This window comes from Plutella xylostella, chromosome 6 (genome assembly GCF_932276165.1).
Source record: "Plutella xylostella chromosome 6, ilPluXylo3.1, whole genome shotgun sequence".
Taxonomy (NCBI): domain Eukaryota; kingdom Metazoa; phylum Arthropoda; class Insecta; order Lepidoptera; family Plutellidae; genus Plutella; species Plutella xylostella.
In genome coordinates, this window is record NC_063986.1 from 2,988,321 (window position 1) to 3,007,368 (window position 19,048).

The 19,048-nt window shown below is 36.7% G+C and overlaps 2 protein-coding genes across 2 annotated transcripts; one reads left to right on the forward strand and one right to left on the reverse strand.

The window, feature by feature from the left end:
* The first annotated feature begins 187 nt into the window (after positions 1–187).
* Positions 188–10,067, forward strand: LOC105395371 (DNA helicase MCM9). Its single transcript, XM_048621696.1, has 13 exons — positions 188–332; positions 479–744; positions 1,067–1,296; positions 2,510–2,616; positions 2,851–3,070; positions 3,325–3,484; positions 5,798–5,907; positions 6,593–6,664; positions 6,867–6,941; positions 7,372–7,496; positions 7,935–8,064; positions 8,433–8,578; positions 8,883–10,067. The coding sequence occupies exons 1-13, from the start codon at positions 238–240 to the stop codon at positions 10,018–10,020; spliced, it is 2,874 nt and encodes a 957-aa protein (XP_048477653.1). The 5' UTR covers positions 188–237; the 3' UTR covers positions 10,021–10,067.
* LOC105390652 (mitochondrial transcription rescue factor 1) lies at positions 10,061–16,125 on the reverse strand. Its single transcript, XM_011561990.3, has 4 exons — positions 15,874–16,125; positions 15,620–15,759; positions 10,553–10,625; positions 10,061–10,377 (listed from the first exon to the last, which is right to left on the reverse strand). Exons 1-4 carry the CDS (start codon positions 16,054–16,056, stop codon positions 10,177–10,179), a joined length of 597 nt encoding a protein of 198 aa, XP_011560292.3. The 5' UTR covers positions 16,057–16,125; the 3' UTR covers positions 10,061–10,176.
* Positions 16,126–19,048: the final 2,923 nt, after the last annotated feature.

The window sequence follows — 19,048 nt, forward strand, 5'->3', positions numbered from 1 at the left end:
TGGATTACCAACAACATCAAAAGGCACACAAATTATTTTATAAATAATTTTTAAAACAGTCATTAATAAAATCAGATTGACACAGTCCATTCACTATTTTTACTTCGCCAGTGTAAGCTAGGCTAAATTGTTTGTGGTATTTAAAAAAATACCGTTTTGTTTTTGTTTGTTTATGGTTTAAGTTTAAGTTTATTTGTTTTTGTTTTTATCTTCAATAGAAAAATACGGTATAAAATCATGATTTTAGATTACGTGCTCAAGTTCCATTTGCAGGATTGTCTAGATATATTAGGAAGTATCGATACTCTTGGATACTACAGTGTTAAAATTGAGTAAGTTTATCGAAATCATTTCCTAACCTTCAAGAATATCTCAAAAACTGTTAATTGCTTGGAGTGCATCAAAGGGGCCTGTAACTTATGAACTGTACCTTATACCTAAATTACCACCATGGTTAACTCATTTTCTGTTTCTACAGCTTCATGAAACTTTTTGAGACCTATCCAGATATCGGTGATAAGATTCTGTGTAACCCTGTGGAAACTCTAGTGCTATGTAAAGAAGACCTAATGAAAGCCCAGGAAACTGTTATTGAAAGGCATGGAATGAAAATCAGTGAAATGTCTCATTGCACTGTGAAATTGAATATCCAAGCTAGATTCTTTGGATTACCTGTTTGCCCTGAACTCCACAGAACTATATTTCCCAAAAATGTTGATTTGGGATGCTTCCTCAAGGTTACAGGCTAGTATTTTTTGGTATTACGCATCCTTATAATTTAATATTTATCAAACATCTCAATTGGTGCTGTGCTGACCCATTGGTTACACTTACACCAAATTTTAAATGTTTAAAATTTCATGATGTTACTGTTAAACTATCCTATAAACTCTGGTATAGACTACATAAATGTAACAATATGAAAATAGTGGCTGAAGTTTTCATATGCTACTTACTATAAACATTAACAGTACTAAACTGATTATTTATCTTTCTCATTGTTTTACCAGTATTTAATCCTCATTTTAATTGGCCCATAATAACTTGTATTCAATATCTATTTCAGGCACAATAGTACGAGTGACACAGGCAAAAATGCTAGAATACAAGAGGACCTATGTGTGTGTTAAGTGCAAACATAAAAATATAATTGAGGCCGACTTTGATCACAGATATGTCCTGAAAGCTCCGACTAAATGTGTGAATGAAGAGAAGAAATGTAAATGTACCACTTTTACACAAGTTAACATGGTTTCCCGGGAACACTGTAAGGATTATCAAGAAATTAAAATACAGGTAAATCCTAACTAATATTATAAATGCGAAAGTAACTGTGTCTGTCTGTCTGTCTGTCTGTTACTCTTTCACGCCAAAACTACTGAACGGATTTGAATGAAATTTGGTATACATACGGTCTAGACCCTGGGAAAGAACATAGGCTACTTTTTATCCCAGAATTCCCACGGGAAAACTTTTTAAGGCGAAGCGAAGCGCGCGTGAACAGCTATTTTAATATAAAAGCTATGTGAAGAGTTAGTAAGGATTTGGAATTGTACATTTTGTACTCCAATGAAAAGTTGTGAAATGTATCACAGTTTTAGAATTATACAGTATACATAATTGACAACGGTTCTACCTTTTTTGGCATAAGATTTATTTGCCTAATCTCGTATTGCATAGTAACGTTTGGTCAAAGTCTCGTTACGCCGAAAATCGTAAGGCATAAATCTCGTTTAGTAAAAAGTTATTTCGCATAACATTGTTTAGCCTAATAATGGTATGGCCAAATCTTGAATAGCCTAATAATGCTATGGCATAGGTTTATTAGGTTTATACAAAGTAATAATATTCGTTTGGCTTTAACTTTGACGGAGCGTCTCCCTACATAGCGCAAACTGGTGCCTTGTATTGTTTCCGGTGTTTGGAAAACGCTCCGCTCCGCTTCGCTGCGCTCCGCTTTGGTTTTGATGAACATGTGCACCTAACACGCTCCTCCTCGCTTTGCTCGTCGTCGCACCTATTTTTGGGTTTCGATCTCATGGGGTTTGTAATAATTATATTGGTCGTTAACTTTCGATTTTTTGATCATACAATATCGTGATTTTCGGGATGTAGGAGAAAAATACCACAATTTGTACATTTACTACATACTTAATATATTATTTATTAAGATAACATTACGAGAAACAAGATTATACATAGGTATAGACGAACATAAATTTGAGCAAACGAAACTTAGGTGTTTAAAGATTGTGCCTAAAGAGTTTTAGACGAAACGAGCCTTATGCCACATAAGTCTTGACAAAGTGATGGTTAGGCCAAAAAAGTTTAGACCATACGAGTTATGCGAAATGAGTTTTGGTCAATAAAGATTATGCGAGATGAGCGGAATCTAGATGTGCAGGGTTCCTCTTACATATCCTATTAATTTGCTCTCATTAAAATAATAAACATAAGAATAATCTCCTCATGGACATGCAAATGAATAAACTTTCAAAACTGTTTTCAGGAGCAAATAAATAAGCTCAACGTGGGTGCGATACCGGGATCCATATGGGTGGTGCTCGAGGATGACCTGGTGGACACATGCAAGCCTGGGGATGATGTTCATATATGGTAAGCAGTTCTTCTATTTCTCTACTACCTACTGTTTATTTCTTGTAAACCCATGTTAAATGGTGTCAATAAATGAATATTAGGTATTATAAAGGCAAAAGTTTCTGAGTGTGCATGTTTAACTACTACTACATGAATTAACTCATACAATCAAATTATTCTGTAGTCATCCAAATAAATAACAATCCTATCCCTTTTCTCCCAATAAATAATTACCTATCATGAATTTTCTAGTGGTATAGTACGCCGTCGCTGGCGTCCCTCAGTCCTTAGCAAGAAGTGTGAAGTAGAACTAGTATTACAAGCAAACTACCTCGAAGTATGCAACTCACAGCAATCAAAAGTCATAGCGTCTGCGCCAGATGTCAAGGATTGCTTTGATGAATACTGGACTAAGTTCGAAGCGTGCCCTTTGAAGGGGCGGGACCAGATTCTGGCTTCTGTATGCCCACAGGTATTTTTTGCTTGGCATAAGTTTAAAATATGATATTCTCACTTTTGTTATGCATCAATGACCTAGAATCTAGATGTTTGCCGTCAAACCGGCAGGTTTGTGTTATGTTATCTGGTTTTGTAAATGTTAATTGAGATTGAGAGAATAAATTTTGTCTGTAACATCACTACAGCAGCTATTCTACATTATTGTTTACACACACACACAGTTCCAACACCAACCAGTCTTAATAGTTTATGATTTACAATTTCCAGGTATACGGCCTACACCTAGTGAAGCTAGCTCTACTCCTGACAGTCATCACGGGATCCAATCACATAGCCGACAGCGAGGCGGAGAAGAAGGCTGGTGATGATGATGACTACGGCAGCAGGGTGCGGGGGCAGTGCCATCTGTTGCTGGTTGGTGATCCAGGTATGGTAGCTACATATTTGCATTATTGCAGGATTAAAAAAAAAAAAAAACAAAAATCAAAAATATATTTATTTAAAAACATGTAACATTATACAGATCTTATATCTATTCATTACATCTAAATACACTTTGCCTTCATTGGATCTGGTACTCTGTCTTCTAAACTAGGACAGGGTCCTGTATCTTAGAAGACAGTTTTCCAGTTACAGGAGCTTTGTCGGTTGATACGCGTGTATCATTTCATAGGCCTAAGTTGTTGTGATAAAAAAAATAAAAAATTAAGTAATGTGAAGTGAAGTGGTCTACAAAGCAAAAGTACCTCATAGTAGTTTTTCCTTTTAATCTATATATTGGTTTTAGCTCAAAGGGCACACTAAACGTTCCGTGGAGTCGTAGTCAAAACCACGTAACCAATCTACCACAGCGCTTTTGATCTTAATCCTATTGAGAATTCTAGTATTAGTATTTTTATTTAATAAATTGTACAGTCTCGGAGCTTGGATATTGAAATGCCGATCCGCAAATGCCGTGCGCGTTCGGGGTACTACTTGTTGTGGTTGCCTACGCGTGTTAGCTTTGGGGTGTGGATCAGTAAGTTGGTGGTATCTGCGTATGGTCTGATGTATAAACATTTTCCTAACTGATAATACTTTTGTATCTTCTTTATATAGTGCATCTGTTGGGTGCAGCTTGGGAAGATACAGCATCACTTTAAGCACCGCTCTTTGAGCTCGTTCGAGAACAATCATGTGCGTTTTCGCGGCTCCACCCCATGCACAAATACAGTACCCGATGATACATTCACATAATGCTTTGTAGGTTTGAATTAGCAGTCTTTTACTTGCAACGGTACGCAAATTTTTAAATGCGTAAATCATCTTTCTAGTCCTCTTGGCCACTGTTGTTATGTGCGAGTCCCATTTTAAATGCTTGTCTATTATCACGCCGAGGTATTTGATTGCGTCTGTTCTGGTCAATGCTGTGCAGCTGCAGTGCTGGCCCCCGGGAATAATCTGGCGGTTGCATGGATGTGTGTGTAGACGAATTTTAAATGTTTCGGCTGGATTGGTAGAGTCCGTCATAGAAAAACATATGTATTTAGTTTTTGCTGTGTTTAGCGTTAGGAGATTATCCTCCAGCCAGCTTGAGACTCTAGCCAAGCCCGATTCAGTTGTTGCAGTTGCAGTTGTTGATTGCAGCATTATTCTCGGTAGTCAATAATTATATTCGAATTACTCCCACATTGGTAGTGACTCTAAACTAAAGGCATCGAGGCATAAATTTAGAAATATTAAAACCTAAACCTTACAGCAGATGCTGAGATTGTTCCATTTTGGCATTTTTTCATTCAATAGTATATTTTTAAAGAAGAATGGCGAAACCTGACCCGCTTTGCGTAAGTTAGCAGCCACTAACCAAACCTATTGTAAGTTATTGATAAAAATGTCTACTATCAGGGAAAAATATTTAAAAAAATCTAAACCATGGGGTTCTTGAGATATTAGGGTTCAAAAGTAAATTAATTAATTTTTTTTTTTTCGTTAAATAAGTTTTTGATGAATAGTACACGCACAAACAAGTTTTATAATCTAAATCATGAGATTCCCAATACATAGTGCATCACAAAATGTATTACATGATTTTATTTCTGCAAATAATATCAAGATTATTTTTGCACATTTCACACTCGGAAACCTATTTTTATAAAGAGATCAATTTCAAAAATTATTTCATTCTATTCAAGTTCCCGTTATCCCGAAGTAACATAGAATACTTTTTATCCAGGAATTCCCACGGGAACACTTTTAAAAACAATTTTTAGCTCAAGGGTAACATCTAGTACAGTAGAAAGACTTGATCTTTCGCCACTTATATCTTTGTTATCCCATGCCTCATAATAATAAAATTAATACCAGTACATACTGTAGTCACGGACTACACATCAGTGTATGTTTCATCAATGGCCGCTCTGGGTCATGGCGCTATAGAGAAATTGCCATTCTCCTTTAATTGCACGTTTTTTTTGGCAAATAAATGTATTTTCTTTCTTTCTTTCTAAATATAAAATAAGTTTTTCCGTAAATCTAATTTTCCAATGTTAAAATCTATTGCCTTCAGAATCGACATCATTATATAGCTACAATAAATGGCCATACTGTAAGCCAATCGCACGGTAATATTACCTGCGTCCTATCTACTCAGAAACTCATTTACCTCAACGGATAACGCTTCTTCAGCTTATGACTCACTACCACTTCATCATACCTAACCTACTTAGACCTATACCCTACTAACTCTCCACTCCACTCCCAGGCACAGGCAAGTCTCAATTACTCCGTGCCGGCGTGGACCTCACTCCTCGCTCCGTGTTCACGTCGGGGGCGGGCACCACTCGCGCGGGTCTCACCTGTGCCGCCTTGAGGGTATGTGACGTACAGTCAGCTCCATAAGTAGCTATACACTTCTGCACCTTGTCAAACTGACAAACCGTCAGTCTTTCGATGACTAGTGTAATCAGTGTAATGTAGTTACTTATACAGCTGACTGTACCGTATTGTTGGTTACTCGTTACTAGTGACATCTATCATTGACACATGGTAGCTATAGAAGAGGAAGAAGTACCAGAATCTGCCGCTAGGTGACGTTATGCAATGATTTGTATTCACATCCGCGGGCACCACTCGCGCGGGACTCACCTTTGCCGCCTTGAGGGTATGTGACTATGCTATATTATAATGTTGGTTACTAGTGACATCTATCGTTGATAAATGGAAGCTATAGAAGAGGAAGAAGTACCAGGATCTGCCGCTAGTAACATCTTTATTCTATCGTCGCTATATGGGAACTATACGAGTTATATATTGGAACCCGAGGTATAAGAAGCTGCCGCTAGATAGCGTTATTCGATTATCGATTCAGGCTTATCGTTATAAGAATAATTATTTTATATTTCCGACATAAAACACGATACGATGCTAGAAACTCACGCTAGATGGCGTTGTGATGCTGCCAGAGATAAGTCAACAGAAAGAAACCCCGTTAGACGGCACTAGTGGTTTTCGAAAACAAGTTAGATTCATATTATATTTTTAATTTCTTGTTTTTCAGGAAGACGGTGAATGGCAGCTAGAAGCTGGCGCGCTGGTGCTATCAGACGGAGGCGTGTGCTGCATTGACGAGGTAAATATAGCAGATACCTATATATTTTTATAAAAATGCTGATAATCACCTTTAGTTAGGGGTGATAGTCGAATTTTCAACCCTTGTTTTTCAAAACTCGCATGACCTGTCCTACCGTTGTTACTTTGTAAATATAGCATGAGTTCTTTGGCAGCAAACTACTTTGTAATAAATATGAATTTGATTATGATCTCATTCCCAGGTGGGTCAGTTGCGCGAACACGACCGCGCGGCCGTGCACGAGGCCATGGAGCAGCAGACCATCTCCATCGCTAAGGTAAAGTTTATCTATTTTCTATGCGGGTGTTCAAGCGGTCTCATCCGGAAGATGCTTTTAGTCTAAACTGCCTTCTTAAGCTTAGACCACTTCCCAAATCTAGTAGATATATTATGCTAGATGTAGGTGTTTCTGTGTTGTTGATTTCTTTACCAAAATGACTGCGCCCGTCTGCGGCGCTTCGCATGTAATCATTATGATCACAAACGAATGATGATGCGAAAAGCGTCGCGTAGTTGAGCGAACCTAGGTGAATTGAGCTAGAGGTGTATACCTACGTAGATATAGGTATTATACGCAAACGGAAACGTTGTCAACACCACAGCATTTTCAGTTGAGGCGCCACTTTGTATGCAGAAAACTTAAACCATCGGGATATTAGTGCTACTTGAAGTGTAATGTTACTCAAATGTCGTTACCATAATTTCAGGCAGGTATAGTGTGCAAGCTGAACACCCGCTGCGCCGTCATAGCCGCGTGCAATCCTAAAGGACACTATCAGACCGACGAGCCTCTGAGTGCCAATGTGTCGCTGGGCACACCGTTGTTGAGCAGGTAAACTGAATTAATGTGTAGAAATACTATACATAAATTTAATTAATTTATAACGTAATGTTCAGTCATGCTCTTCATAAAAAAAAAACAGTAAATAATTTTTTTTTATTAAAAAATCTGTATGAATGGCGAACGTTTCGTTAGTGGGAGTAGGAAAGAGCATAGATAAATCTACAAATGGATCCGTCCGCTATTTCCATACTGTTATTCATGGCCATTATACAGATAATTAAAACTTATATTATAGATGTAAAATAATGTCTATAACTTATTCTTTTTTATGGGATAAACGTGTAGTATGAGCAAACAAATTTCAAAAAAACTGTAGGCATTGGTCCTCCCATATGTATATTTATTTCGAATGTCTAACTTAAGTATTGGTTAAGTTTTATGCACGACTTTTTCCATCCTGTTAAAAATGCTCAATTTTATTTACAGGTTCGACCTCATATTTATTCTACTGGATACGAAAAACAAGAATTGGGATAAGCTTGTTACATCCTACATTCTTTTTGGAGGAAGTCATAACTCTGAATCGAAGAAACAATGGTCTATTGAAAAACTACAGGTACGTAATTCTCTATTATAGTACTCATCTTAAAGAATGAATTTTAATACTGACTGCTTGGTTATTACCTTTTCTTTAAAAATTGCCTAATCTCCTACTTCAATCATAGGTTGCCAAAGTATTTATCATTCTGCATCTACCGACTTCTTATATAATGGGGCGACCTAGCTGAAACTATCATAAAACTTTTGACGAAAAGTATAATGTCAATGTGTAATATTAATAATGTAGATGGCAAAAGAAGATAATAGATAATTTGGTAAGGTATGTCAACCCATCGTAGAGATACCTTTACTACTGCTAACCTTTACTGAATCTACTGATTTATCTGATAGTTACATTGATAACCAAAATTTTCATGATTCCAGATGTACATAGGTCTGGTCGGTCCTCGATGTATGCAGATGACGAAATCAGCGAACATCATTCTACAGACTTACTACATGACTCAAAGAAAGTCTGACTACAGAGATCCTTCTAGAACTACTGTGAGAATGTTGGACAGTCTCGTTAGGTATGTATATAAATACTATAAATAACAAATTAGTAGATAGGTATGTAGTAAATATGCAGGTAAAGAATCGATATGTGAATGGCGGTCGTTAAATACGTGGGAGTTGGGAACAGCATCAGCCATTTTAATATTGTTTCTTTATCTGCGAACGTTAAGTACTTTTGCCAGAATAGGGCATTATGTGGTTTATTAATTAGTATCCAGAATATAGCCATATTTATCTGTACATCCCGTATTACCCTACCCATAGATGCAATGCGTGAGTCTGTGTTGTTTTCTTATATTCCATAAATTCCCTTTACAGATTATCACAAGCGCACTGCCGCCTAATGTATCGCACCACCATTCTACCCATGGATGCGATAGTGGCAGTATCTCTAGTCGATCTATCCATGCAGGATTGTACCCTACACGATACAGTTGACGCATTGCACTCAACGACCCCTCAGTACCCAGACTTCGACTACCTCTGCACGGCCAAAAAACTTCTGGCGAAGTTAAATCTGTACGAAATATGGAAAGAAGAACTTCTATATTTTGCCAAACTACTTAAAGTTGATGTTAGAACTCTAGAAACCGATATAGATAATGAAAGAAATCTGTTGTTTACTAAGTTTGAAGATGTTTCGGTTGATAATATACCTCTCTCGTCTACACTTATTACTAGCTCTTATTTTAATGGAAAGAAGAATGGGAAAACCACTGATGATAATGATAAAGATGATTTCGTAGATGAAAATGAAATTGCAAAGAAACAAATCCCCCATGTTGAAGATAAGAATGAAATGACAAAGAAGTTAGCAGTCACATTGAAAAAGATGGCATCTCTGAATAAAGAAGAAAAGGTTCCACCGATTAAACAGAAAACTAAGAGAAAACGAAAAACTGTCACAGTAGATTCAGATTCTCTGAGTAAAAAAACTAAAACTGCTAAAAATAAACCAAAAAGAAATACAAATAAGATTGAAGACAAGAGCCATAGTTGTGATGATTCTGATGAAAACGACCATACTATTAACCTCAACGCTGTACCAAGTGTGAATGATGTATTTAACGAATTAGGCATTGATTTTAACTTTGAACCTTCACCCGACAGTAAACCAGACACAGAAATCCACGATAAATCACGTTTGAATGAGACAATGAAAGAAAATATCAAAGAAGACAATGAAGTAATAAAGAAAGAAAACATAGATAGTAATTCAGATAGAAATACTTCAAGCACTTTAAGCAAATTGAAGCAATTTCAGTTTGCCGGTAAACATGATTTATCTAAATATGACGAGGTAAAGATAAAGGAAGAGGCAGTCACAAGACTGGAGAATGTTACAAAATCTATAGCAGGATCAAGTACAGATTCAATCAACAAGAAAACCTCCTTACCCAGCTCTCAAATATCAATGTTTGAAAGTTCTGACTGTGATATAGATTTAGATTTATGAGATGATTCAAATAACATTAAGTAAAATAAATCAAACTATTTTTGTTACATTTTGTATTTTATTTAACAATCTTAACATTCATAATTGCACTAGATAACTTTTTAGATTTATGAATTATGATTCTATGTTAGTTGATGCATTGTTTAACTTATAATCTTATTCATCAGAAGTCGTAGATGCCTTATATGGATCTTCCTCATAATTTTCTATAAGCAATGACTTGAATCTTCTAGCCGTTATCAAAATACTTTCCTCTTTAGCTGTAACATTGATAATTTCTACTCTTGAAACATTTAAGTGATCGGGATTCTTTGCACTGACTGATTTTATCACATCAATTTCATCACCTTGTTTTATCTGAAATAGTCAAACGCCATTGATTACTGATGGTATGGATATTATGAAATTATACATTGATGGGAGGTAAATCCGCATGTGATGCATACTTGCTTTTTTGTTACTCATCTCTAAACCTTTTTATTTAGGCTAATACACTTGGTCATAGGAACACTATAACTATTCCTGTACTTACCCCGTGACTTTTCTTCATAATCTTCTTTCCATTAACTCTAATCTTACTTTCATAAAAAACTGTTTCTATTTTACTGAAAAAGAAATAGCAAACTATTAATCCAGGATTAAATTTTCAATCGACTATTCAAAGTTGATATTATGCTCCCTTCGCCTCGTCCGGGAAGAAGATGAGAGCGCGTCTTTATTTGCTCCTTTTTCCTATGTTTTTACCTGTTTCCGTCATGATATCAGTCTCTTTTGTGGTTTGACAGCTGTCAGTCAGTGCAAATATGCCTAGAAATATCTGTGCATACATACGTCACCCCAGGCAGGTATGGCGGGCGGCCGGCGCGTTGTATAAAACTAGTTGCTGGGCGGCCGCGCACTCATTGCGTCTTTAGCAGCGGTTGGAAGCAGAGCTCCTGATATAATGTGACCATGGAAGAGAAGGCAGAGGAGGTGGGTCCCACTGATTCGGTGAGTGACTTACATTTTATTGGTGAAAATTATTATGGTGATTCAAGTGATAGCCCTATGTCTTCTCCAAGATTTAAATACAACCGGCGTAGACAACGCCATGTTAAAGATTCTAGGAAAATCGACTACATTCTGCAAAAAAAATTGATTCTATGTCGGGACAAATCAATCCTCCCACAGTTGAGGATCAACCTGAGGGATTGGAATATACCATCGATCACCAGGCTGGTGATCTCATATCTTTATACGAGGCTGCGGCGCAGTCCGTCGACATGTGTTCCGATGTAAATATAATGGACGTAACTCCGGTGGAGACCACCCCTGTGGCTATGGTTGAGACTCAACCTTCAGCTAGCTGTGTAAACCAAAATATTTTTCTGCAACCCTGCCCCCAATTTGCAAAGCAAAATCCCAACTATAAAACCAGTTATTCCTGAAGAGCTTGAACTAGTTAATTGTTTACAAAGATTTGGTACATTGAACTGGAATAACATTCCCTTTTTCGAAACACAAAAAACACACCTTCTTTTTACACCGGGTTATTACTCCTTGCAAACAAATACGGAATTAAAACCTTACGATGTCGCTTCTAACTTTCAAAGAGATTTCGAAAATACTCTAGCAGCAGCAACTCACGCTGCACTTACTCAGAGAAAGGCCTTACAAGAACGGTTGCAATCATTGGTAGATTGGTCCACTAAAGAAGGAAACCTAACTTCGGATTCAATTTTTGAAAAAGTAAAAGAACTTTTCACCGACGATTCAAAATTTACTAAATGCGGTGACGATATTCTTCAAATATTGTGTGGCAAACGGGCCAGTATTATTCAGAGTAGGAGAAATAATATTCTAAAACAATGCTCTAATAATACAATTCTCGCCGAAAAAATCAGGGAAATTCCCCCATGTAGCATTCATTTATTCGAAAACGAACATCTGAATAAACTTCTCGTTGATAATGGTGGAGCCGGAAAACATTTTTTAAAGCCTACCTTTAACATGAACAGGCCGGATTCACTTCCAAATTCAAAAAGATATGTCAACAAAAGCCGAAACATAAAACCCAATCATGATAAACGAAATGTGCCATTTCAGTCCTTTCGAGATTCAAATTACCAAAGGGAATTTAACCACTCGAGCTACCGTCGTTTCACCGAGAACTGTCCAGGTCCAAGTAGAACCTCAAAACGTAAAGAAGAGTTCTCTTCACGCTCCACACCATACGACGCCAAACGTCGCAAATTCAAATGACTCGGCGACGTTTCAGGGGGCTGCTTAAAACTGTTTTACCATCATTGGAAGCTTCTCGGTGCCCCTCCTTACTATCTAAAAATAATATCGGGAATGGGCATGTCCAAGAATTACAATCTAAATACATCTCCGGTGTCACTAGAGATGGCGGAACAGATAAAACTAATGATTCACGACAAAATTCTGGAACCTGCAGCTCGGCGAGCTTCGTCTCTCCTATGTTCCTGGTTCCCAAGTCAGATGGCTCACAGAGACCAATACTAAATCTGAAAAACCTAAACAATTACTTTCAACCAATGAAATTTCGGCTCATATCCCATTACAATAATAAAATCCTTCGGGTTATTTACCAAATGACTGCACTACCACTCGACCTTTCTTGTGCCCCAAAAAATTTCGCATCCCTTACGAATTGGGTGGCAGAGACCCTCAGACAGCGTGGTATAAGGATAATCGTATATCTACACGACTATTTTCTAGCGTGCCAGTCGAAGGAAGTCCTTCAATCGCACATTCATCAAACATTACAACTGTTGAAGTTTCTGGGTTGGAACATCAACTTTCAGAAATCCATAACCACTCCTGGCAGGAAGCTGGAATTTCTGGGCATACTATGGGATCTTGAATAAAATTTAAAGTCGATTTACCGACAAAGAAACAAGACCGGATATTATATCTGTTACAGTCGTAACGTCAGAAAAAAGTCTGGTTTCTCAAACAGGCTCAATTTTTACTGGCCTAAACTTTGCGTGCCTCGTCATCCCGTTGGGCCGACTGCACTGCAGACTTATCCAGATCCACTGCCGAGACCTACGGCGGAGCCCAAAGTCGAAAATGACCATTCCTCAAAAGGTTTTACAGGAATTGGAATGGTGGGAGCTTGCGGTTCGCAAAGCAACGCCAATTTACAAACCTCCGATAACAGACTTTTTAGTCACGGCTGCAGCCAGTTACGGCTGGGGAGCCATATTAAACAACACAACAATGGCAGGAGTTTGGGATCACCATCACACATCTTGGCACTCGAATCAAAAAGAACTACATGCGATTTACAAAGCAGTAACACAACGTAAAAACCATCTAAAAAATCGATTGTTGTTGATACTTTCGGACAACCGAACAGCATTAAGTATCCTATCTGAAGGGGGGTACCAGGTCAGTGGCCCTTCTTCAAGAGGCCAGAGACATTCTTCACTTGGCAAGTGTTTACAACAGTCATCTCGTTCCACAATACCTCCCAAGATCCCTGAACGGTTCGGCGGACCGTCTGTCAAGAAACCGCCCACTACCCAAATGGCACCTACTCCGTTGTGCGACACAGCCTGTGTTTCGTGCATTCGGTCATCCACAAATCGACCTATTTGCCTTAAAGAATGCACATGTGGTAAACAGGTACTGCACGATGGACTTCCTAGATCAACAGGTGGAATTTTACAATGCATTCACCCAGGAGTGGAACTACCGCCTAGGCCGGCTATTCCCACCACCTTATCTGGTTCCCAAGATTCTTATCCACCTCAACAAGTGTCAAGGTCAGTACATACTTATAATTCCCAGATGGGAAAGGACCTTCTGGTTGCTAGATTTGAAGTCCCGAGTACTTCAAGGTCCAATCCAAATAGAGAATCTCAAGGAAACCCTAGTCGACACAGCCACGATGAGGCCTCCCCCGAAGATAGACAGTATAATTTTGGAGGCTTGGTTGGACCAATACAGGCTGGGAAGATCTCTTGAAAGACTGGTCAGCAAAGGAGTTGGCTGTCATTACAAACAGTTGGCGAAAGTCTACGCTTTCTGTGTACAAACCAGCATGGAACCGTTGGTTAAATTGGTGCACGGCTAATAACATTCATCCATTTCTACCAAAACCCGCGGATGTTGCTCGTTTCCTTACTCATTTACATCTTAAGAACTATTCAGCTTCATAAATCTGGTATTTCAACATTTCGTGAACCTCATTTAAAATTTAAACTTAGTTCTGATTTACTAGTGAAACAGGTCTTAAAATCAGTTGCTATAAGTAAACCTAAGATGGTTCAGTCTTCAATATGGGATCCCTGTGAACTAGAAGTTTGGTTAAATCGTAATCCTCCCTCTAATATCACTTTGTTTAAGGCATCCAGACGGTGTGCAACTATTTTATTATGGGCCTCAGGCCGTAGAGTACATGATTTAACTTTATTATGTATAAACGAAGATAATTTCAATGATAATGGTGTATAGTCATAGGCTCTAAAACTGATAAACCTAATTATCAACAATCTGGTTGGAAAATTATGAGAAACTTTGATTTAGATTCCTGTTGTCCTATATTTTGGATAAGGCATGTCATTAGTTTGAGTAATGAAAAACGTAGTTTCCACAAACATTTATTTTTAACAACAAATTCAGAAGTAAAACCTGCCTCTCGTACAGTTATTGCATCTTGGGTTAAAACTGTTTTTCGTGATGCAAATGTAAAAGCCACACCGGGCAGTACTAGGGCTGCTGTAGCCTATGTAAATTGGTTAAATAACTTACCCCTAGATCAAATTCTATCGAAAGGTAACTGACAGCAACCTAATACAGTTATAAAATATTATAAAAAATAAATTAGAAGATCTAATAACTTACCCAAGAGTCAATTATCTAATTTATTGAATTCTCTCTAGTTAATTAAATATTATTTAAGTATTCTGATTAAGTTCTGAATAAATTAATCACTATGTGTACATAAGTTGTAAAATACGACTTTCTTATTAAGGTACTTAGTTAAGTTAGTAACTATAATATATTTCAGTAATACTGATAAGTATTGTATTATTTGTTTAAAATAGATTTTTGTTATTAATTCTATTTTAGCTCTTTCATTCATACTTACCTGCTACCTGTTAGTATACCTACCACCAGGCGATAACAAACAGATCTCATCTTCTTCCCGGACGAGGCGAAGGGAGCATAATAGAACAATTTTACCTCGCAATAAAATTGATATTATGCTCCTGAAGCCTCGTCCGGGACTTTGAAGGCTGCCTGGTGAAGATGAGCTCGCAATGAGTGCGTTTTATACAACGCGCCGGCCGCCCGCCATACCTGCCTGGGGTGACGTATGTATGCACAGATATTTCTAGGCATATTTGCACTGACTGACAGCTGTCAAACCACAAAAGAGACTGATATCATGACGGAAACAGGTAAAAACATAGGAAAAAGGAGCAAATAAAGACGCGCTCTCATCTTCTTCCCGGACGAGGCTTCAGGAGCATAATATCAATTTTATTGCGAGGTAAAATTGTTCTATTATTGACACAATGATGTTATGAGTTGTACCTTTATTGTAAATTTATAAGCAATTTAAATGTTCATAATGATCACTTACTTTCTGGCAACTCCTAAGGCCAATTTCAATATAGCATCGGTCCTCATGGATGTTGCATTGAATTTTACCACTTTTGAATCCCTCGATAGTGACGCATCATCGTCTTGGAAGTCATCCTCGTCATCAGAATCATGCTGTACCTAAATAATAATTTAAAAGTTTTTTGAGGTTATGATACTTGTGTAACAATTTATGGTATCAATTTCACTGGAAATAAGCCACGCTATGATAAAATTGTAGCAGTGGAAGCTTACCTTTTTAGATTTATTTCGTGTAAGGTTACTTTGAGCTGGGTAAACATTTAATTTTACTGGTAAAATAACGTGATTGATTATTGGGTTAACAACTTGAGAAAATGATGATTTATTAGGTATTCTCCGTGCTATTTTAGCCTCATTAAGTAAAAGACTGATTAATCTTCTGTTCAGCGAATTCATTTCACCAACTCTTATTCAAAATTCAGTAATATTCAATGATTTTGTAACAAAATTTCACTGTTGTTTTCCTTTCCCATCTGACATTCACAACCAACGTCAATTTGACATTGACGTGACACTAATGACGCATCTGACAGATATCAGCTGTTTAAAAGGTGCGCTCAGAGCATACTGTCATGGCCCGAATTTTGAAATTTAAATCAGCGGTTGAATGTTTTAGATTTGGTTTAAAGTTATAATAATGGTAAGATTCTATTCGTCTAGGTAGGTAGCAAAAATGCTATCTATTGACTAAAACATTATTTACTTACCTACTTCTTGATTACTTTTAAATACCTATAAGTACCCTACTTACTTCAGTATAAACTAATTAACTAATCTATAAATTTAAGGTATTGTATCTTTGGCACTTACCGATACTGGCTCGGGAGTTAAGCAGTTGTAGGTACTTACTAACCTAATACCTACCAACCTCCAACAACAACAAAACGTGATAAGCGTATCAAATTTAATTTCCATCACTCCATATCATACATCCATATCATACAGAAATGTCAAACCGAATGTAGGAAAGACCCTCAAAAGACCGTAACTAACCCATATCACAACTTAGATTAGGGCCTCAGACTTACCTTTCAATCAAGCTTACAAGGGTATTAAACCTATCTATTAAATTCACTAGGCACCTACAGTATTGTGCAAATTAATGTGAACACGAGTGAAAATTTAAAAAAAATACATTTATTAGTTCTAAAATAAAAAAAAACAGAGATATATTTATACAATTTAAGTTATTTTAATAGAAAATGTGTCCCCCCTGGCTTTTATAACTTCTTCAACACGTTTTGGCAAAGAATCGACATGATTTTAACAGTTTTCTGATATTTACTGCTCTAAAAAACTTGTCTGGATTACAGCCTCAATCATTTTAGTTTTTCTTGTGCAATCCGTTTTACGAAGTTTAACTTTCACGATGGCCCACTTATTTTCATTGGGATTAAGTGCCGGTGAGTTCTCTGGCCATCCAAAGGCATGATATCTTGATGTCCTTGAAATATTTAAGCATAATCCTGGAACACGTGGCATGGAGCCGAATTTAGTTGAAAAACTTATTGACCGTTAGCATCAACTTTTCTTAGTTTGGGGCTGTTTTTCTTACAAAGGTACCGGATGACTTGTGCCCATAGAAGGGATGATGGACTCGCTAAAATACAGTGACTTGCTAGAACGGAGATTAGAAGTTGAACTAAGAAAATTTGATGATAACGGTCAATAAGTTTTTCAACAAAATTCGGCTCCATGCCACGTGTTCCAAGATTATGCTTAAATATTTCAAGGAAAACAAGATATCATGGCTTTGGATGGCCAGAGAACTCACCGGCACTTAATCCCAATGAAAATAAGTGGGCCATCGTGAAAGTTAAACTTCGTAAAACGGATTGCACAAGAAAAACTAAAATGATTGAGGCTGTAATCCAGACAAGTTTTTTAGAGCAGTAAATATCAGAAAACTGTTAAAATCATGTCGATTCTTTGCCAAAACGTGTTGAAGAAGTTATAAAAGCCAGGGGGGACACATTTTCTATTAAAATAACTTAAATTGTATAAATATATCTCTGTTTTTTTATTTTAGAACTAATAAACGTATTTTTTCAAATTTTCACTCGTGTTCACATTAATTTGCACAATACTGTACCTAATTAATTACATCTATTTTAATAGAGCATTTATATAGTTAGACGTACTTACTTACTACTTACGTACCTACCTACAACTAAGTTGTTAATTAATAAAATAATTAATCATCATATTTTAATTTTAATTTTCATCATCATCGTCCTTCTATCGCCCACTTTCGGGTATAGGTAGGCCTGCTTTTTTGTCTTCCAATTCTTCCATAATTAATTAAACTTGTGATTAATTAGATATTGGTAAGTAGAAGTAGGTATACCTAAGTATGTAGATAGGTGTAGATCGGTTATCTTTAAAAGTGGAAGAGTTATCTCGACACGAATTCGATCAAGAAAAGCGATGACCGGTAGTCAGTTACCGGATGGTAGTTGGATCAAGATGGCTGAGGAAAAAGGATGAAAAAGGCTATATGGCGCTCATTTCAGGGTTCCAAAACTTGTGGAGAGAATCTTCAGGGTCGAGTTTTTCAAATAAGTTTTTTTTATGTTATTGACTAAGTACTTAAGTATATTATTATCATTTTCAGAGACAACAGAATTAGGATTGGGACCTAGGCCTTATATAAAATATAAACATTAAGTAGGTATGATACTTATAAAAGTGGCGCTTGATAACTCATAGCGGTACGTCTGGTACGTAAAACAAAAGCAAGTGGTTCTTTAAAATGTTTAAAAGATAATAATTAAAACGGTCGTCATCCAGCTGGATGGGACCATACTTTATCACATTATTCACGGTTTATTTATGCATATGACCAAAGATGTTTGATTGCAGATGTGACATAAAACTTACCCATATTGGAAGTTCTTAAACGACTTTGAAAAAGGAGCATTTTCTCAATTCGTCTGTATGTAAGTATGTTTTTTTTTGTATGTATGGTCACCGATATCTCCACCATGTATTTATCTCAGGGGTGGTTTAATTTTAATTTCAAAAATAAAATATAGGGCTGGAAAAGGGTTAAAAATAGGGAAGGTGTTCATTTCCATTATGGGTTATATACCTATTAACCGATTCTCATAAATGTTTCTATCTGTGTAGATAAGTATATGAGTTTTCTGACCCATATTTGCAGTTTTCAGAAATAAGGTACTTAGTGCGATCTCTAACTAATAATGTATAACATATTAGTGTTAAGAAGTTGTTTTTGTTTTTATAGTTTAAATAAGTTTATATATCTGTTTTCATGTCAGAATTTTTAAAGAATGTGAGTTAAAGTTTTATTTTTCTTTTTTGTAATACTAAACTGTATTTTTAATTTATTATGATTATTTCTATGTTTTGTTATGTGCCTAAGAAG